The sequence below is a fragment of the Lycorma delicatula genome, chromosome 7 (genome assembly GCF_047948215.1).
Source record: "Lycorma delicatula isolate Av1 chromosome 7, ASM4794821v1, whole genome shotgun sequence".
NCBI lineage: Eukaryota > Metazoa > Arthropoda > Insecta > Hemiptera > Fulgoridae > Lycorma > Lycorma delicatula.
Genome location: NC_134461.1, coordinates 122,132,018 through 122,154,924, shown reverse-complemented (window position 1 = coordinate 122,154,924; position 22,907 = coordinate 122,132,018). Strand labels below are relative to the sequence as shown.

Sequence of the window (22,907 nt, the reverse complement as noted above, 5' to 3'; positions counted from 1 at the left end):
ATATTCATTATATTAATGTATATCTTTTTACTTTTGGGAATCGTGGAGCTAAAAAAGTTGAGAATCTCTGATTTAGAAAATATAAAAAAAATAATTACGATCGAAATTACATGTAAATATAACTAATTTAAAATATTTATAATTTTATTTAAATGAATTTATTTTTTATTTTTTTATTTAATTAAATGATTCTAACTAAAGCCCGCGCGCATACTGTATATCAGTCACGCGGGTGTGTCGGTACTAGTAATCACTTTAAATACTTTTTTACAGTTTAAATATTATTCATTTATTTAATTACATCGGTCACCTATGACGTCACAAAATAGCAGAATACTACAGCAGCTATATGTCAGTACTACACGAGCGTTCGTTATGGTGAGAGGGCATAGTAATGACGCAATATACTCACTTAGCCATTAGTTAGAACTTTTTTGTGGTAGTGGTGATTTTGAAAAAACCTTTTTTGGAAATATTATTACTTTTTAATTGTTAACAAATGTGCCTAAAATAATATGACTTAATTAGGCGAAATCTCGAGATACTAAGAGTGACCGTGCTCTATAACCTCACCCCCTTGACCTTTTAAGTTGACAATTATAATGGCATCAATGCCCCATATATAGAAGTAATCTGATCAAGTTTGGTCAAAATCGGCCCAGTAATTCTGAATATATAAGGTGATTTAGGGTGCGAAACCGAACACACGTACGTACGAACATCCGGAAAATTTTCATTCAGTTTTTTTTGGTTCCTTAGGTGTCAAAACGTAAAAATCCGGTGAAAACTGCATATAACCACATTGGACCGATTGTAGTAGTTTCCCTGTTAAAGCTATAGCGCTATACGGAAAATTAAAACTGTTCACCTACGATCACGGGTACAGATTTATAAAAAAAAAAAACAGCGATTTAGTTAACGATCATTTTGTATGCTAAGATATACAATAAGAAAGCATGTCATGTATAACGAGTAATAAAAAAATATATATAAATAAATAAAATATTAAAATAAAAAAACTCTCAATAGCAGCCGAGAATTTTGAACATTGAACGGTAATAATAATAATAATAATAAAACATTAAACACTTAAAACGTTCTCGACGTGAAGTAGGATGATATATAACAATTTACCGGAAGCAACGCACTTGGTATGAATAAAAAATCAATTGGGTGGGTCGAAAAAAGAATTGATTTAAAATCTTTTGTTCAATCCTGTTTGTTGTACATTTGTGAAAAAAAAAAAATTGTGAGTTAAAAGAAAAAAAACGGGCGGAGGAGAAAAAAAAGGACAAAAATAATACTAGTACAGTATATGTTACTTAGACCTATTTTTGTGTTCTACTTTAACACCACCCGTACCGTGCCTGCAGTTGTGACTTCTAACAGAACTTAGCAAATGGAGCAATGAAGCTCTTGGTTGAACGCTTTTATAATTTAACAGTAGAACGCTTTCCATCGTACCATCTCAGAATAAAACTACACGCTTCTTTCAAAATTTTATTACATTACACATTTCCCTTTTGTACATTTCCATTTTTTAGAAGCTACTAAATAAAACTATAGGCCTACTGAAACATAATAAAAAAACTTTATAACCTATATGTTAGTTTACACAGTTTGTACACGTAAAAAAAAATATATATACCTTCGACTCAGGCTAACCAGATTAAAGCTTAAAGAATTTCTGTTCAAAAATTCATGGAACGTTTTTTTTTGATAAATTCTACTTTAAATCTCTCGAAATCATAATATAAAAATATAATTGTTATAGTAATAATAAAAAAAAAAAAATACAATGAAATTGTAAACCGTACGGTAAAAGTCTCGTAGATATAATTTCTTCCGCTCAAAAAACAAAAAAATTTGTAATATAATTAAAACTCTTTTTAACAAAACGATATGATGATACTGGTATCAAAAAAGGTAAGACAACATTGAACATTGACTACTACATTATGTAGTAAGACAACTACATTTCTATTATCAAAATCTGTTATTAATTTAGAATTTTCTTTAAAAAAAAATACATGTTAAATATATGTAATCGACAATAGATGTATAATAATAGATAATAAACAATGTTTAAGCGTTCCATATGATAAGGAAAAAAACGAATTATATTATTTCTGTAAATGTGATATGTATTACATATAAATCAAATCGGGCCGGTAATTTTTTTTTTTCTTATTATATGGAACGCTTAAACATTGTTCATTGTTCATTGTTATTATTGTAAATGATCTAGTAATGAAATGTAGTGTCTTACCTTTTTTGATATCGATATAGTTTTTTTAAAAACAGTATTATTATATTTCAGAAAGTTTTGTTTTTTGAGCGGAAGAAATGATATATGTAAGACTTAATTGTACGGTTTACAATTTCATTATAATTGATTGATATCTTTTGAATTTATTATTAAAATTTATTACCTTTCTAGAACAAACAAACTAAATTTCACGGCCAATATTTTTTTGTTGATAGACACATCATTCACTTCATACCATATTTTTCAGTTTTTAATAAAACTAGTATAGTTTTACCTTTACAAATCGAAGATCCGTGATGTAATATTTCAGTTACTACTTCCTAAACACTATAAGTGTAACCCTCGATTTTTATCCTTAAATTCGATTCAATATTTAACTACCTGTAAATAAATTCTGACGGCCAATCTCTCAATATCCTGATCGAGCCGCGAACACACGACACTATTATATACGAATGTTTTTAAAGAATTTTTTTAAAATTTACTCCCCCTTTAAAATATATAACATCGTTTTTTTGCTCGAACTGTTTTACTTTTTATTATTACATTCTATTTCCTTCAAGACAATTAAAATTGAAGTAGTTTGACCCCTATAATATACCCTGGACCCAAAATAAGAAGCGATTTTTTTCATTACCATTATAAAAGTTATACTTAATTTTTTCAACATCTCAAAAAATATTTTTTTAATTAATCTATTTCTTTTTAAAAAACACTTCCTTATACTTTTTTTTTTTTACTAAATTGTTCCCACAATAAGAAAGCCCCCAAATACCAAAAAATTTTTTATTTGAAATTTGGAAATTTGATGTTTATATCTTATTTTGGTTACCATTAAATCAATTTTAAAAAATCCAACTAATTTGGAAGTTCCAAATTTTTTTTAAAACTCGGAAAGTTTTTGTGTACTTATATTTATACGTTTATTATGAACATAAAAATAAGTATTTTTAACGATTGAAAGGTTTTACAATGAAAATCTTGTGCAAGGTACGCCGGGAAAGTCATGCAATAATTTGCCATCTTTATTTTTTTATTACAATAAGTAATAATATTTTATTTTTATATAATAATAACACAGAATTAAATATAAACAAAACCATCCAAATGAAATTAACATAGGTTTATACACCCGTATATAATATTGTTAAGACTAAAGTGTAATACACGTTACGTATAAGTATTATTAATTTTCTAATAAATAAATATATTATTTAATAAGCTAAAGCGTTATGCAGTAACCAACATAACATAACCCTTATTTTAAGCGAACATAAGTTACACACGAATTAAACACAAAGAACGTTTGTTTACAAAACGAAATTCTGTATAAGCAAAATATTTCAGACAAGTTAAATCTTACCGTAAAATTTACTAACTGTATTCATTAGTTTCATACACGAATACTACGATATAATATATACAGTGCAGTGTAAATTACCATTAAGAGTTCGTAATTGTTATTCCAACGAATTAAATAACAAAAGCATTTTAAAGAGACTAAACAACATTAGGCACTACATCTAACAGATTTTGTAAAACTGAAAAAAATTAACTAAATACATTTTAAAGAACTACTGAAAAGACAGAAAAAGTAGTCTCTGAATTAGACTATTTATTTGGATTTTCTTGAAGAAATTATTAGTTCTCTACGACAATTAATGCACCAGTATTTTAAACTTTAACGCGCATTCTCCCTTAAAAGGAAAAAGGTTTTGGTGATAAAACGTTAAAATAGTCATTTAGAAAATAGACAATGAAAATAAAGCAACCGTATATACATTTATCGAATGCACAACTTAATATAATATGCGGGTCTTGTTTTAAAACATTAAGAAACCAGGTGCAATGCTAAAATTATTAAATTGTAATTTCAGAAGAATTTATAATTATTTAATAACATTCAGTAATATTAAATTAAAAACAAACGTACAAATCTAAAGTTCATTCATTAACTAGGAATGGGTTTTTTTTTACTTTATTATAATCTCTGGTAACTTACATAAGTTGTATATGTGACTGAACTGTCATCTGATATTTATTTACGTAAATTTTTTATTGTCGGCAAGTATAAATATTTAATAGCATACAAGATCTTTATGAAAGAGTTTCCCAATACATGTTATCGGCTTTGGAATTCCAATAAATACGAACCATAATAGTACGGAAAAACAAGCTTACACACCCTGCGAATACAAAATCTATGAAATCGTAACCGATATGTTACCAAATCATACAGCGCAGTTACCGATATTTGAGGAAAAAATTCGGATAATTCTGTTATGTGAAACGACGATTTTATCCAATTTTCACATCAATATCACATAAACATTCATCCGTGACAATTGAGGGTCTTCCAAGAGTGAAGATGATTGAAGAAGACCGGCATGGACGTGTCTCTGCATGAGGAGTATTCGTCGGACCGCTTGAGGGAGGTGGATAACTCGGGCAGTTGAGGCATTAGGGGTCTTACAAGGTCGCCTCTGTCAAAGAAGCTGTTGGGACTCCACAGAAGACAACCACAATGTGGATGAGTGTATGGGTGTGCAAGTGTAACTGGAGCAAGTAATGTTCGATTGCCGTCGAGCCTTAACTAGTCGTTATTCTTTTTGGAAACAGGCTTCTAAGTCTATACTAAGCTGCGTGAGGCTTTGTACTACTTAAGTTCTGCCTGTGTAATGGAATACAAGCTTGTTTAAGTCTAGCGGCTAAAGAATCTACGCTCTTTAGTCTTGTCTTGTGTTCCGTCTGAGTAGTGGGTTGCCGGGGCTGGGAATCAATGTGGTTTCCATTCTGTGCGGCTTGGCTTCCCTTTTCCTGACGTTTCGTGACGCGGCGGGGCGGCATGTTCCGAGTAATGTCGAAAGGTTGGTATCGGGCATGTCGTTGACAGGGAATGGGGGGTTTTAGTCGGTCCTGGTTTGTTCGACCCGAGTTGGTTTGACTGGAACCCGACATATCCACATACGGGCGCGTTGTGGTATCTGCGTTTTTTGCCTCCTTCTACGTATAACCCTCCCAAAAAAAAATTGAGGGTCGACCACCTCTTTCATTGTCGTAAATATTTGTTCGACCTTCCCAAAACATACGGCACCATTATCTTCCCGCACTGTCACTCATGATATTCCCTCCATATACTACACAAAGTTACTGGTAACTTTGTTACGTAAAGGAAACGGATAACAGCACGCATTTCGTAATCGGAGGTATTTTTTGATGAAACCGTTAACGTAGCGAAGGACCTCTCGGAAACAATTTTCAAGGTAGACTGTTTGTCTTTATCCAGATTCCATCGTATGTCCACTTTTGTGTAAGCAAACGTTTGAAATTATTGTTTTAATTTCATAACATATTTTCGTTACCTTCCACTGGAAATTGTTGCCATTAATTTTTTAATAGTATCATTGCTTTCTTTCTTTTTCTTTCTTTTTCCTCTATAGCCTCCGGTAACTACCGTTTAGATAATTCTTCAGAGGATGAATGAGGATGATATGTATGAGTGTAAATGAAGTGTAGTCTTGTACATTCTCAGTTCGACCGTACCTGAGATGTGTGGTTAATTGAAACCCAACCACCAAAGAACACCGGTATCCACGATCTAGTATCATTGCTGTAACATTATATATTGTAACGGGGCCAGTGTAACGGATTTCCTCCATAAAGAATAAAGGGTTGGGTACTGGAGTGGTTCTGCAGGCCAGGAGGTATAAATACTACCGGGGACCAGCGGACAGAGTCAGTAGTTTTGCACGCTCTAGCTCGGTACAGGTGTGAAAACAGTAAGTGTTTCGTAACAACGACTGAAGAGTGCGTCACAAGTATTACACTTTGGGCAGAGTTTGAATCGGTGAGAATTTTTTAAATAGGAGTGAAAGTGACAGTCCTTCTATTCATTCATAAAGGGTAGGGAAGTCTTTTTTCAGTAAAAATTACCATATTAATGAAATATTAGTTTTTATTAGTCCATTATAAAGTTTTTAGAAAATCGGACTGTATTTTGGTATTTATAATTGTAATTAAATCAATTTTTTTCTTCTTTTTTTATAATACTTTTATTTATAGTCACATCAACAATTAGTCATTAGCAACTTAGTGTAATGTGATTGTACCGGTAAATTTGTAGTCTTGAACAAACTCAGGTCGACTACTCCTGAGACGTGTGGTGAATCGAAACCCAACCACCAAAGAACTTAAGAAAGTTCTTATTTAATAAGAACTTTAATAAGTTCCTCTGTGATAATAAGAAGAAGAGATCGCCGGACTGTATGTACTGTGGGCAATGCGACGAGTTTACCACTAGACCAAATCGCTGGGTTAAATCAATTTTTTATTTATTTGAATTACTATTTTGTATGTTAAATATACCTATTATTTTTACTATTTATTTTATCATATTTGTAGACTAATAAACTGTATTTATAAGAAATTTTTACGTTTATTAGTCCCTTAATATCCTTGTCGAACCGCGAACATTGTGATAACATCTACATCTCTTTTTATATAGTTATTATAGTAAAGTTTTATCTCCGGTTTATACCATTAAATTGATGTTATCTCTTGGATCCAAGAGTAAAATAACAAAAATTGCCTTTAAGAATAAAATCCAGAAACTAAAATTTTACATGGATAAGAATAAATTTTTATTAAAAAATGTTGTTATAATTAAAACCCACTTATCAATCAGTTACATCTTATATCTAAAGTAATTAATAACGTAGGCTAAAAAAAATCCACCACACCACTCAAATGTAAAGAAACAATTCAAAATCTAGGGAATAGCATAGAAAAAATAAAATCATAATTTCATTTGCACGAAGCCACGCAATTTAATAAAGTTACGGATGTGAGGAATGAATAATAAAATTCAAAGATTAAAGGATAAATAAATACTAATTTTTCGGGAAATAGTTATTACCAAAAACATATTAATTTTTGGAAAACTTTATAAAAAATTGTAAAAATAATTAAGCTTTTATTCATTATAAGAAAATTGGGTTACGATGAAGTCTTTTTTCTGAAGTTTATAAAAGGATTGTATATATATATATATATATATAAAAAAAAAAAAATAGTAGATCTTACCTTATTGCCATACTCTTTGCCTTTAGATGGTGCCATCTTTGATTCATTTCATCTAACCTCCTTTGGAGCATAACAGCATCATCTTGAGATGCAAGACTGCTGAGCAATTTTCGTCCTGAGCCATTTAATGAAGCGTATACATCACGGTGACTTTCAATCTCCGACTGTAAATCCTGTAACAAAAAAAAAAATATTAAGTTTAGGAAAAAATAGGTGGTTTCTAAAAAATAACCCATATAATATAAAAATACGAACATTTTGATACAAAAAATATAAATATACAACAACGATAATTAAAAAAATAAAAAATAAGTTCGTATATTTCTGAAAGTTTGTTTAACGTAACTAACAAAATAGAAAAAAATTCAAAATTATTCTTAAATAAACTGTTATAAATTTTAGATTTAACCACAGATTTACTTGACATAATCCAGTTAGTATTTACAAAAAAATAACCCCAAAATCATACACATATTGGCTGGCTACAAACGAGCGATATATATCGTTCCTAATACTGTTAAGTACACAGTACTGTCGATACTGTACCGTATTTATGTTCACATTTCATTTTTGCTTTAATTACAACTTCTTTATGTTCTTCGATCATTTATCTATTTCTTTTATTATAAAACTAGAATGCTTCATTACAAACTTACAAGCCTTTTGTTAGCACTTTCATATAACTTATTTAATTATATGAAACAAATTTTGACATGCAACTAGTAGCAGTAATTAATATATATATATTAATATATGCGACGTGCAATTTTTAAAAAAAATTAATTTAAAATATGTTTTGTTTGGTCAATTTAAAATTCAGTGTACATAGATATCCAAAGAGAATTTTTCTCTTAGATCAAGAAGGATGCAACTGTTCTATAACTAACCACTTTCTTAAATTAATCTCTTAAATCCTAGATCTTGCTCGTTTCGTATAATTTGCAGCTTCGTAAAACCCTTAATGGAACGTAAAAATCCAATTCGGATTACTGAATCTTCTTCTAACAAGCGAAGTCTCATTGTCATAAAGTGGGCAGAACCAACTTTTTAACTATTAAAATCTAACACGAGGATCTATTTTGCAAGATTCGTTGAATAATGATAATTTCCGATAATTGAGGCGGAGTGGTTATGTCTCGGCCTTTCATCCTGAGGCTCCCGGTTCGAATCCTGGTCAGGTATTGCATTTTTATACGCTAAAAAATTCCATCATACTTTCACGCATAAGCTTCAAGCTTATGTGGCAAAATCATCAAGAAAATACAAATTTACATGAACGAATCAACATTTATATTCAATATCTCTGCCAAGTAAATCACAACCTAAAAATTCAAAATAATTTTCAAATATGAATATATCATTTCTTCTAAAAGTTATAATTTTTATCTAATTTAACGATATTAATTTAGTCGTTACTGGATAACAGATTTAAATTCACATCCGAATAGTTAGAATAAAATTATATGCCGATCAATTGGATGAATTGTTATAACTTCTACTAAAAAAAAAAAAAAAAAAAATTTAAATTATTTTTTAAAAAGGAAAGTAACCGGTTATTTGAACAAACATTATAAATATATAACTAGAAATTGAACAAACATTATAAAAATATAAGTAAAAAAGTAGGTTGAGAAAAGATAACCCAGTTAAAAAGCATGTCGTCTCTTCTAATAAATGATGACTATTCAGTCCTTTGTTGATAACATCCATTAGATGAGAGTCGTAAATAGTATCGTTTAACTAGACGTGCTTCAAAATTTTCTAATTCCTCAGTTAGACGATGACTAAGATGTTGCCATTACTGTCAGCAAGACGGGGCACCATCTTAATACCGCCTAGAAATTCGACATTTCTTGATACTCGATCCCCAAGTCAGTGGATCGGTCGTGAAGGTTTAATTACATGACCATATTGCTCCCCACATTTTATCCCGTTAGATTTTTCTTGTGGGACTTTATTAAAGATCTGGTTTATGTGCCGCCTTTGCTTGCTGATCTTGTTGAGCCTAGACTTCGAATTAAGCTGCAGCTGCGAAAATAACGCCCGACTTGCTGACTTCAGTCTGGAATGAAATTGACTTCAGGTGGGATGTATGTTCCATTACAAATGGAAAGTATCGTACCAAAGTGAATGTAGGGTGACAAATTTAATGTGTTTTTCTATGAAACGAACCTCAACCGAATCTATAAGTCATCTCAATAGTTTTTTATATGCTTTTAAATGATGAAGTCCTTTTTAAGTCACCTGGGTATTTTATTAAGTAACGGTTAATTAAGCTTTATAATAGATTTGCTCATAAGAGATCCTGGTAATGCCATAGGTGTAGTACAATCATTATAATCAAAAGTCAAATCGTGGGTTATATACTCGATACGACGCTACCGCAATCAGGTGGTCGGAATAGAAGTTAGTAGTTCTGAAATACATTAGTTTAATACGAAAAGTTGCAGCACTGTATTAATTTATGGTGACAGTATTAGGAAACCGACTTCCCACTTAATAAAGGTTTAAATTGAAATGTGGTCTTTAAACTTACACTATACAAATTTGATAATTTCTATTATAACAAAATCCCGTAATCATATCAAATCCACAATCTTATTTTTTTTAAAACTGTTTATTACAAATAAAAGTTCATAAAGGATACCTTTTCGAAATGTTCCAACTCAGCACGAAGTATGAAATTAATATGAAGATATCTAGCATCTTCTAAGGAGGCAGCACGAGATGGTGTTGGAACTGGTCGGGGGGCATGACGGGGACGACGTCCCGGCCAAGTGCCCCGAGCCAGAGGCGAGGTGATCTTGATAGAAGCTAGCCCATTGCATAAATAATGATTACACAGTTTTACGAAACACTGATAAAATTTTATTTAGTTTTTATTTTAATCTGATTTATTCAACAAACACTATATATTTATTTTCATATCTCATCCATCACAGTCCACTTTTATTATTAACTAATCTTATTAAAAAAATTTCTCCACTTTTTTACGCACATAAAGAAATATTAATCACCAAAATTTAATAGTAATAATCCATTTATTTACATAAATTACTACAATCTATAACATAAAATATACATTCAATTATTTATTTTACAGAAGACTCACATTAATTTATTTTACAAGACACACCTGAATCTGAACTGATACAAAGCTTCACGCCCAAAACTTAATAATTTTGAAATATAAAATACCAAACCCCTTACTAATCACCCAAACCTCTTAAGGTAGGTGTTTTATGGTTATATTCCTTTAGATTAACGGTACTCGGGAAAAAAGAATGAATTTTCCCAAAATTTTTGCAGCATAACCTAAAATTGGAAACAACGTAATTTATAGCTCTAATTAAAGAAAAAAGAAAGAGAGCTGATACGCTTGCGAAGAAGAGGGTTTTTCCATTTACAGGACCTTTCCTTTTTTTTCTATTTAGCCTCCAGAGCCACCGTAAAATATTACTTCAGAGGATCAGTAAGGTTGATATATATGTATGAATGTAAATGAAAAAATGAAGTGTAATCTTGTACAATCTCAGGTCGACCATTCCTAAAATGTGTGGTTAATTAAAACCCAACCACCAAACAAAGGCATCCACGATCTAGTATTAGAATCTGTATTAAAGTACCTTTACTAGGATTTGAACCTTAGAACTATCGATTTCGAAATCAGCTAATTTGCGATGACGAGTTCACCACCAGACTAACCCGGTGGGTTAACGATTTATAGGGTCAAAACTTGTTTATCGTATACATCCAATTGCAACAGAACTTAAGTTCTCAAAAGAACTTCCAGTTAAAATATTAATAACTGGCGAAAATATCCTGGTTAAAGTATGTATGTAGAAGATATACTAATAACTCTCCGATTGGATAAGAGAAACTTCCGGGAATATATTCTTCATTAATGAACTACTTGAGATATCATGTTTTATGGGTTTACTCCAGAGGGGCACATCCTATGAACAGTTTTTTCAGAAATTCTTAACCTCATAATCATTGAATTTAAAAAGAATAAGAATTATTTAATAGTGTTACTTTTATTGGATTGAATGATTTAATTGAGTGAAAAAAATATTCAGAAGAATGAGAAAAATAAGATAATCTCCTAAATTTTCCTATTTTTTAAAAAAAAGTTTTCTTAAAAAACCCGATCAGATTCGATAAAAAAGTAATTAATTTTATTTCCATACCTATGGAAGTCAATATACAAAACTTTTTTATGTTAATGGACTGATTAGAAAAAGGCCGTCCTCCCTGGTGCAGGTGGTATCTGTGGTTTCGGAGGCTAAGAAAAAAAGACAGATTTCAAACAGACGATGTTTCTTTCTGACTTGTAAGAGTACTGACAATTGTTAAATATCGCTGGAAAGAAAAAGATAATTTCTTTTGAATTGAACAATAATCCTCATGGTTGAAATGATGTGGAAGAAATGCCTCGCGTTTTCTTTAATCTTATATATGTATATATATATATATATATTGTTTGTCCCGTATGCGTTCCTATACTATTCATCTGATTGGGATGAAACTTTGATGAGTTGTTGTACGCACGCCCGCAACTGTTTCAAAATTAGTTTGGACCCGCTAGGTGGCGCTGGTGTCTAGATATTTATGAAAGGTATACAAATAAATATACAGATTTTCTTCTTCTATATTTATAAAGCACAATGTTCGTATGTGTGTCCGCTATGGACTAAAATACTACTGGACCGATTTACGTGCGGGAAAAAGAGAAAAAGTAAAAAATCGGAAAAAGGTAAAAGGGAATTAGTGAAAAAGGGAAGTAGGGAAAAAGGAAAATAGGTAAAAACGGCAATAGGGAAAAAAAGGAAAGGGGAAAAAGAAAGGAATAGGGGTAAAGGGAATAGGTAAAGAGGGAAATAGGGGAAAAGTGAAAAATCAAAAAGGAAAATAGAGAAAAAGGGAAAAGTGAAAGGGTAAATTTTGTAAAGTTGAATAACGTTCCTTTTTTAATGTTTTATCATATTTTCAATTATGTTCATTTAATCTATATATATATAAATTTAGCAATGGCAAAACATCGCCGGGTCTGCTAGTAACAAATAAAAAAATACTCCAATTAAAAGTAGTAAAAGATTTTGCGGAATGATATACAAAACAGTTTCATTTTATACGAGAACGTAACCCGTTAATATGAATTATAATTCTCACTCCAAAATAAAAGTAATTTTATAAATAGAGATCACGGGTAAAATTAATGGGGGAAGAGATAAATTAATAAAAGATTAAAAACTCTTACAGGAGAAATATACAACAATAATACTAGTATAATATTATAATAGTTATAATATTATATTAGATTAGTGGTACATAACGAAATTTATGTATAAAATAAACTTTTGAAGGCATATTTCTCTCATAAAGATATATACAACTGAGAAAATTTAATGAAAACAAGATCTGGATCAATCCTAACGTTATCATAAAAACAAAACTCGCTTAGATAAATTCAGAAAATAAAGTTTTTGTCATCTAAGTTTAAACTAAGCAATGAAGTTGATTAATATTTATAAATTTATTCTTGAACTTTATTATATACAAAAAACCACAGCTGTTAAACAAAGATTTTAAATATTTTAATTTTGTATTCAAATATTTGCTTTACAAAAAACCCACAAATTTTGAATTTTAAAAATAAATAATAATAATAATTTTGTACTACAATTTTTACGAAGCAGCTATACAATACACATAATGTATCACGAAGATCTCCCAGGGCATATAAAATTCTAATTTTTGTTTATTTTATTCAACTTATCTTAAACCAATTTTGTTCAGAATTAAATTCTCTATAAATTTTATTAAAAATGTTGTGTGTGTATTACCCATTTAACAAATTTATTGTACGTCAAACATAAAAAACAGGGTTTTTTAATCTCCACTCCAGATTTTTCAAAAAAAAACTACTGCAGATATATTTCAGGGACTATTCAATTTTTCACGTCAAAAACGTAGGAGGAGCTTAACATCGCTAGTTATTAAACAATCTCACCTCAGGAAGACTCAGAACTAAAAATAGTTTTGAGATTGGAGGTACCCCGAAGCGGGTCAACTATGAATGTTCAAGTAACATTGATAGGAAGGGTAGAAAATAACACTCAAAATCAATTAATGAATCTAGTCTATCCACTTAATAAAGAAAAACTAAGTGATATAATTTTATTAAAATCTAAATTCCTTACAGGAAAAACACAGAGATACTGTTTAAAGGTTTAACGTTAAGTCAGCAAAAAAGAAAAAAAAATTGAAATTTTCCTACATAATAACCGATATAATAAAATTTACGTTTATAAAAATAATAGCTAATAAAAATAGTAGATGTTTATAATATAATATAAAATCTTAAACATTATTTTATGTAAAGGATATATAGTGTATTATTATTATTCTATAGTATATTATATTATTCATGTAATAAAAGTAAAATGTCATCGCAAAACTTTTTATTGCTTTGCTGTCTTTTTAAGTCGTTATCTTAGCGCAACGTTAACAGCAATAACAATACACCCTAATTCAAAAAAATTCTTACGTATGTAATTACTTATATATATATATATATATATATATGTATGTATCTATGTATGTATAATCATAAAAATACTTTTAATGGTACTTCAGTTTAGATCTGAAATAAAATTTAAAAGTAGTAAGAGAAGATACGGTTGTTAGATCCAGTAATAAATGAAACTTAAAACCATGTAATTATAGAATTTACTATAATTTTTATTATTATGGCCTACCAGTAATAAATAAATAAAATAAAATGGTTAACTGAAAAAAGATATAAATAAAAAAAATTGGTGCTGATTAAATTCATCAAATCAAATAAAAGATAAGGAAATATTTTACATCAGCGGCGCTTATTCTAGGATTCATGTAAACTGACAATTTATTTAACCTTAACCAATAACCTACTATTAGTACCAGAATAATCCTTCTTCTACATTTTATTAAAATATTTATATCCAAAATAAAAGTAGTTTTATCTCTTCATTTTCCTGCCCTACATGATATATTGTAGAAAATATCAACTCATAATTAAATATACTAATAAGCCAATATATCTGAGAAGTACATAATCGTTTAATATTTAATTTATCTAATTTTAATGTTTAAAACCATTTTTGATGACCAGTTTTACAGATATTAAAAATATGTGCGTAAAATGGCAATGTTCTGTTTATACGAGGTTTGTAAATAAAGTAACGAGACTGGTTCAGAAAAACTTTTTATTTACAATCCAATTAAACATGAACTCTTTATCACCTTCGAATAATTCTCATGGGAGTCCACGCAGCGCTTCAAACGGTTTTTCCACTCTTCATAGCAGTGTTGAATTCATAAACCGGAATATCCTTTAGATGATCGATTACATTTTTTTTTGTTTTCTACTGTTCCAAAATGTTCTCATTTGAAATTTTTATTTTAAAATCGGAAACAGGGAAAAGTCGCAGGGATTCAAATCAGGTGAATAAGGTGGTTGAGGAACTACAGGAATGTTTTTTTTTTTTTTGCCAAAAACTCATTAATTGAGAGTGCAGTGTAATGTAACAAGGTGCATTATCATGATGCAGCATCCAGTTGTCTTTGATGGTTGATCTCAGGTGGACTACTCTTTTCCGCAGTCTTCAAGAATTTCTAGTAAAATATTGATTTACAGTTTGTCCTGTAGGCAAAAACTCCTTACAGATAATTCCATTACTATGGAAGAAACAAATTAGCATGATTTTGATTTTTGATTTGCTCATTTTTGCTTTTTTGGAACGTAAGTAATTCCCAACCATCTGAAAGTGTTTTAAATCACCTAAAAACTTGGGCTCGTGATAGAGCGTCATCTCCTCCATACGCCCGTTTCAGTAGCATTCTCACCGAGTTTAACACAAAAATTTATTGCAAAACGTTGCTCGTTTTTCTAACGCGCACAATAACTGGTTTCATGAAAAGTAATTTTACGTCTCAAGTGGTAACAATAGACTAAAAATATTAATATCAAATGTAAATCATTTGTTTAGTAGTAAGTTTACAACGTTACCATTTTGGCTGCCCAAAAAAACTAGTCTCATTACTTTATTTACAGAACTCGTAGATCATTTAGAACCTGCATTTAAAGCATCAAATTTGAAAAAAAAATTAAATATAGAGTGTTTCATATTAATTGGCCTAGGCAATTTTCTCGTAAACTACGCACAATATAAAAAAATTAAAAAAAAAAGTTATTTAGATTGGAAGAGGACACCTGATGTGACATCGGTAAAACACTGATACAAGCGATACAAATTAAATAATGTAATGTATACCTTTATGTTAATGTTAACAGTTAACATATTTTTAAAATACATATTTTTACCATAAAATACACATATTTTCACACAAAAAATACATATATTTTTACCATAGAATAAATTGTACGATAAACCAAGATTTCAGTTTTCGAGAATAAACGAAAATTTCTTTTAGTTTCGTTTTTTTAAACGTAATATATTTTTTATTTTCCTAATGTGTTCGTTGCAATCTGTTCAACTAGTAAAGAATGAACTACCCCTCCACTGCTCAATGAAATGATATGTATGACATGCAAATGAGGTGTAGTTTTGTATAACTCAGACCAACCATTCCTGAGACGTGTGGTTAATTGAATCCTAATCACCAAAGTACACCGGTATCCATTATCTAGTATTCAAATCCGTATAAAAGCAACTAGCTTTTACTAGGATTCGAACTCAGAACCTTCGAATTAAAAAAAGCTATTTGAATGAGTGATTCGCGACGACGAGTTTATTACAAGACCAACCCGGTGGGCTAAATTTATTTAAAAAAATAAGTTTACATACATAAAACAAGAATAAAGATTGATTGAAATAAAAAAAAACAAATGATTGATGAATTGATAAAAAAATAAATAAATATTTTTTTTAATTGATAAAAATTAAAAAGATCGGTGTATTTATCGAAGACCTTTACGAAAATACCTGGCAGTTTAAAAAAAAAACTTAGTTTTTGAGGAAATAATACTTAAAAAAATTTCTGGTAATAAATGGACTAAGAAAAATCTATCAATTTTAAGGTTTATATATAAAAGGAGAAAAACAGGGAGGAAATAAAAACAATTTAAAATTGTTCATTTATTAAAATAATTACTGAATTTTAATCTAATTAAAAATAAACCTTGTTAAATGGTTAACTGAATCCTCATTAATATATTGTAAAGAATGGTTAAATTCGTTCTCTTATTTTAAGTAGAGATACACAGGTAAATAATTTAACAGTAAATTAAAAAAAGAGAGAATAAGGCTGTATTCTCACAAATAAGCTTCGAATTTATAAGATGAATTAATCATTTAAAAAAATAAATAATTAAAAAGTTAGCGTTATAATTCAATATTTATTTAGAATTTTTTTTTTTTTTTTTTTTAATTGAAATTAATGAAATATTAAGGGTTACGGTTATTACAAATTACGAACAAGTTTATTAAGTTATTATGGTACACATCTTAAACAGTAATCAGAACCAATTAGAGCAATTAAACAAGAAGTCAGTATAAGTAAGTAAGTAAGTGAGTGCTTACTTAAACCACGGTTGCAGATACGAACCTGCGAACGAGAGAACTCTTTAATTGTGTTGAAAAGCAATCAAAACATTAAGTGGAATTTCGCGCACCACTTAACATTCCCGACACCTTACCTGTTTTACCTTATTCCTTAAATTCATGCAACCAATTCCTTCCTTCATAGCTTAATAAAATGTTTCATACTATGAACGAGCTATTTTATGATACCACTACTGTTTTAATTACCCGTCTCGACTTCGATCTGTTTACGGTTTACACTATCCTTACCAAAACCCCCCTTTCAAAAATGTATTTAAGATTAGATTTGATTATTATTAGGATAGATAAAATGGAATGGAAAAGCACGCCCATTTGTAAGCGATTAATTTTAATAGTTTAATTTACAATCTCTTTATCATTATTAATAATCTGTTAATAAACTGAAAAAGTAACAAAAAATTATAATCATATTTTAATTACCTTGTCTTCTTTCTTTCATATAGAGAGGTGAACAAACAACATTATCATCAAAAGTAACGAAAAATAGCAACAAGTATCGCAAAATGATTAAATTATAACGTAAAATAATTCAGATTAAATGCCAAACAAACAGTTGTTTTTTTCTAAAAAAAAGGACATAAAACAAATGGAAACATAATTAGGAATAGTAACGAAATCCCCCGTCCTCTAAGTAGATGTAAACCACCAATCAGATAAAGGATTTTAAATTGAAAATAAGAAAATAATGTGTACATGAATAAAAACACACATTTATTTGGTTAATAGCACAATTTAACCAAATAACGGTTAAATTAGGTTTAGTGTAAATTTACACTGAAACCTAAAAAAGGCGTGCTACAACTCTATCTTTTCTAATTTACAATTTTCTTGGAAACCACTGAAGAGACTGATCTGGAACCAATTACAAAAATTTTAAAAAATTCATATAAGATCGTGTCCTAAAACCATTAATTTTGCTCAATAATTTTTACTTGAGCTTTAAAGTAGAAATCTGGGCGAAATCACTTGCTAGTGGTAAATCGAAAACAAAACGTATTCAGAGCTACTTTGGTACATCATTTTTACTTTTCCTGGCATCACAACTCTAGATTTATGCTGGGAGAAGGAAAGCATGGTAATAAGTCAAAAAATGGGGTAAGAGTATTTTACATTTCTCGACGTTTCATGATCCTCGGATCCCAAAACAAAAAAAAATGATGAATAACGTTTGTACGTACGTACGTACGTAAGTATTTATGTACAGTGTGTATGATTAAAATGAAATATTGTTTGCACGAAGCAGACTTCGTTGTGTAGGGCATTATATTATTCTTTTCTCATAACATTAGGCTCATTTAGAAATAGAGTGGGTTTAACTACTTTCATAAATAGTCATTTTAAATGTATTCGTAAAATAATTAAGTAATTTTTGTTTCGCATTGTTGACTAGTATTCAATACCAATCTTTACTTTTCATTTTCAATAAACTAATTTAGTTCAATTCTTGGCGTGTTCCGGTACGAATGATATGTAGTTATTTCCTTCTGTAATGTGTTGCTTGTTATTTAGTTAATGCTTTGTGTGCATTATTGGATTCCTATGTTTTTGGCATTTTTTGTTAGCAGTTTATTTTTGCAATAGCAGAATTTAAATCTACCAATTGATATTTAGGTATTTTTTGGTATTTATATTTTATTACCTAAGTGTTGCAAAGTGCCGTGAAAAATCCTCCGGTTCGATTTGAGGAATGCATACAACGGGACGAACACAACCTACTCGAAATTGTTTTCTAAAATTGAAAATTGATATGTGAATGGTATGCAGTGTAGTTTTAATTTTCAACAATAGAACTTCCAAAAACATTTTTAACGTTGGTGATAGTAATTTCAAATTTTCCCATTTTCCTGATCCGCTTTGTATAATGTACAACATATTTTTGTACAACACACGCTATTCAGCCAGATCTAAATCATCATCTAACCTAAGTAAAAAAATACATAGTATTACTACAGTATTTAAATGCCAATAAATTTTTTAAACTGACATCGAAGAAATGCTTTTAATTAAATATGAAAAATTCATTCTTCATTACTATGAGTAAATTTTGGGGACGAAGCAATAATGAGAAGGGAGAACAAGAGTAGAAGCACAGCAATTTGAAATAGGAAAGCTAACCAAATTGATATATCCCGCCGACTGGCTGGATATATCAAGGTAGGAGAAAGATTGATTAAAACAGTGCTAGAAGATCAGTAGAAAACGCAGAAATTTAGGTCAGAAAAGAGTAAAACTTAAAGTAATATAAAAGGAAATGGAAGCTGTCAGAATTAAAAAAAATTATTTAAGAACAAAGAAATAGAAATGGGGATAGTGCATGGAACCTGCCCTAGGCCAGGTAATCATATGATGATGAAAAATTACACAAACATTAAAAAAAAAACAACAATCGTTTATCAATAAACATAAATAATGAACCTTATTCTCAAAAATAAATTTCAACTTAAACTGAATTTTTGAAGACTAACCGTGGACTAAAATTACAATATGTTAACAAATGATAGGAAAGATTAAAACCTTATGCATTGAACTTTAACCCTCATTATCATAGATACAAGGAAACTATCGTACAAATAGTAATACAGACGAACTTACTTCTGAGTCTACTACACCGTACTGATGAAAATCGATACGTCACCTGAGTGAAATTCTATCCTAAGAAATCTTGTTTCTAATTTAGTAAAAATGTATCATTTCCAAAATGAGTTATAAAACAACCATAAATTACGATTACTTTAAAAAAAAAGAAAATATTTCTGTAATCTTTTGGAAGAAAAGGATGAGCAGTAAATTAAATTGTAGTTATTAACATAAGTTAAATGTTTAAAGGCCAGCAACCATAGAAGATATATTATCACCAAAGAAACATAGTTAACATAATACTTAACTACTGTCATTTATAAGAACCTTTAATAAAATTTAACGGAAAATATATAAAACAAATTTTCGAAACTGAATACAAAAGAAAAACCCGTAGAATTAAAATAACGCAAAAATGAGATAAATACATTCAAGCACGTTAAATCAGTGTTATATACTGAAAAGTAAATAACATAAAAAAATCTGACAACACAGTTGTAGGACTTTCCCGTCATGCGACTAAAGCGACATCTCTAATCGCATCCGACATCTTGTTTCGGATGCACAGCTTACACACACAACTTAATTTAAAATATTTATCACTTTACTTAAATAAAATATTTTTTTCCTTTATTTAATTCTAATTAAACTGCGCGTGCATACCGTATTTAATAAGCGCGGGAGTGGTGATACTAGATGCGACAGTCGGCACTAACTAAACTAATGTAATTTCATAAATTACATAGAACTAATTTACTTGTACGGTCAAACTCTTGTAGCCGCGAGGCTTAACGCACTAGATCCGAGTAAACTGGGCAATCGAGTTCGAGACCCAGCCAGATAAAAGAAATTTTTTACACTTTAAATATTATTCATTTATTTAATTCTACCGCTCACATGTGACGTCACAAAATAGCAGACGATTACAACAGCACGCTCAAATTGGACCGATTACAATACTTTTCCTTTTAGAGTTATAGCGCTATCTAGAAGGGAAAGTAAAATGTTATAAAACGGTCAAATCACTTTTATCTAACTGAATAAAATTCTTTATAACCTTACAGAAGAAAATAGTTACATTTAAATTTGTATTAATGTCTGACAAAAAAACGATATTATTCAGGTCGTAAAAAAAAAAAAAACTTTAAAAGATACACGGTTCAAAGTAGAAAAGAGAAGTTAGTATACAAATAAAAATACCCCATCATAGTTTAATTTTGCTTTAGTTCTTTTTTAAAGAAATAAAAATGGCTTTGCGTAAAAAAAAATTACGTTACAACTAATTAAAATATCCTATAATTTTATAACTGACGGTTACAATCAGAAATTTTTTTATTTACGCATAAAAAAAAGAAATTTTAAAGAATTAACTGACATCTTACGAAAAGTTATAATATAAAAGTAAAAACAACCTTATTGTATCGCTAGCGCTTTCGGTTATTCGACCATCCTCATCCTCAGGAGAATATATTTTTTCGTAATTTAAAACATATATTAAAATATTAATTTTAATAAAATAATTTAAAATTAAATATTATTATTTCATTTATTATTAATAATATTAATTTACAGTTTAATATTAGTTTACCATTATTTAATTTCATTATTGTTTAATTTATATTTTTAATTTGAATTAAATATCGTCATTGTGTAAAAATAATTACGTCAGCTCACTATCACTTGTCATAACAAATGTACAAAAATAATTAGTGACGTTATTTTAAGTTGTTGTACTTCTAATATTAATATCTTTATGTTTTAAATTACGAAAAGGTTTTCTTCTGAGGATGGTCGAATGACCGAAAGCGCTAGAGATGTAATATAAATTGTTAAGGTTGATCTTTATTTTTATAACTAATTTTATATACCAACGATGCCATGTTTGAACAATTTATCTTACGAAAACACTTGATTCGAAAATTTAAACTTTTTATTTTCTGAGTTGTGAGATAAGAACATTAATTTATTACAAGGAAAACTGTATAAATTACAGGTAATTATGTATAACAAGTATCTTGTTTTTCCAGTAAGAAATTTTAACTTTCTACTCGGTGGATTATATAAAGATTTAAGAATGTTATTTCGTCTTGGTAAAAGATAGGAAATTTATTTTTGCACTGAGTTTATGCCTTTTAAAAACATTATTACCATGTGTTTATAATTTCATAACAACAATTAATTAACAATGAAATTTTAATTATGGATTTCCACCTACTATTAAAGAAAGATATAGTCATTTCAGGTAAGCGTAGAATGCAGTACACGGTATATAGTTTCAACGTTAGCTGTTTCATTATGTTTTATTTCAAAAACGTTATTTCGAATTCTATCTCATAATTTTTTTTTTGCGTTTTGTAATCTTTTTCCATAATGCGTCCCCGACATGAATAAATTAATGTAAAAATTTCGGGTTTCCCGTGGTAAGATACTAATTTTCCTTTTGGAAAAGAAAAAAGAGGAGTTTTTTTTAAAAATATAAGACGTAATTCAATAAAAATAATTATATATTCAATATAAGATGTATCAGTTAAGATCAGCCGAAAGGGTTTGTTATATACAAAACATCAATTTTATGTACAAAGATGTACATACAATTGATATGGAAAGGAATTGGCTTTTATTAAAAAATGTTTTTTCAAGCACTTAAGTTATTAGGTCAATGCTTACATAAAAAAAAAGTTTTATTCAAAAGTATTCGTATACTTAGTTGTACAACTGTTGTATGGATGATAATGAGCTGTTAAAATTTTATGTGTTGATATATAAATAATATGCTTTTAATAAAAATACAAAATACTATAAATGAAGATCTGTTATTATTATTATTATTATTATTATTATTATTATTATTATTATTATTATTATTATTATTATTACATTAGTATTATATGTAACAGAGCTCTTCAGTTTAATATTTCCATTTCATTAAATAAATAATATCAGTCAAATGTACTATACAAACAAAAAAAAAAAAATACCTTTAAAAAAAATCTCGCAACATTTGAGAAGAGTAATAAATAAGCAGAACAGTTCTCTGATCGAGAAATGAAATCGTCTCTTATTGGCAATAACATTAGTTTTGTTCCCCTGTTCTACACTAACACAAAAGAATACATACAACAAGGAGACAAAACCTATATCAAAGTACATCTGATCTTTCATCAAACTTCTCGATCCACATCTCAACTTTCATATAAAAGTGTAGAAGATACTTTTTCAGAAAATTCAGCCTCCTATCTATCTACCTACTACCTACCTAACCTTCAGCCTTTTACTCTTTTACTCTTCCTCCAATCGATATACAGAATCTGTACAAACATCTTTTGAAAACAAACAAAACAAAAAAAAGG

General features: G+C 29.1%; 1 protein-coding gene across 3 annotated transcripts in view; it reads right to left on the bottom strand.

The window, feature by feature from the left end:
- Dys (Dystrophin) overlaps nucleotides 1-22,907 on the bottom strand; it is a 1,915,508-nt gene that overhangs the window by 178,339 nt on the left and 1,714,262 nt on the right. For all 3 annotated transcript variants that reach the window (XM_075370745.1, XM_075370746.1, XM_075370747.1), the window contains one exon: nucleotides 7,352-7,524. In XM_075370745.1, the coding sequence (XP_075226860.1) occupies nucleotides 7,352-7,524 (173 nt within the window). The remainder of the gene's footprint in view (nucleotides 1-7,351; nucleotides 7,525-22,907) is intronic.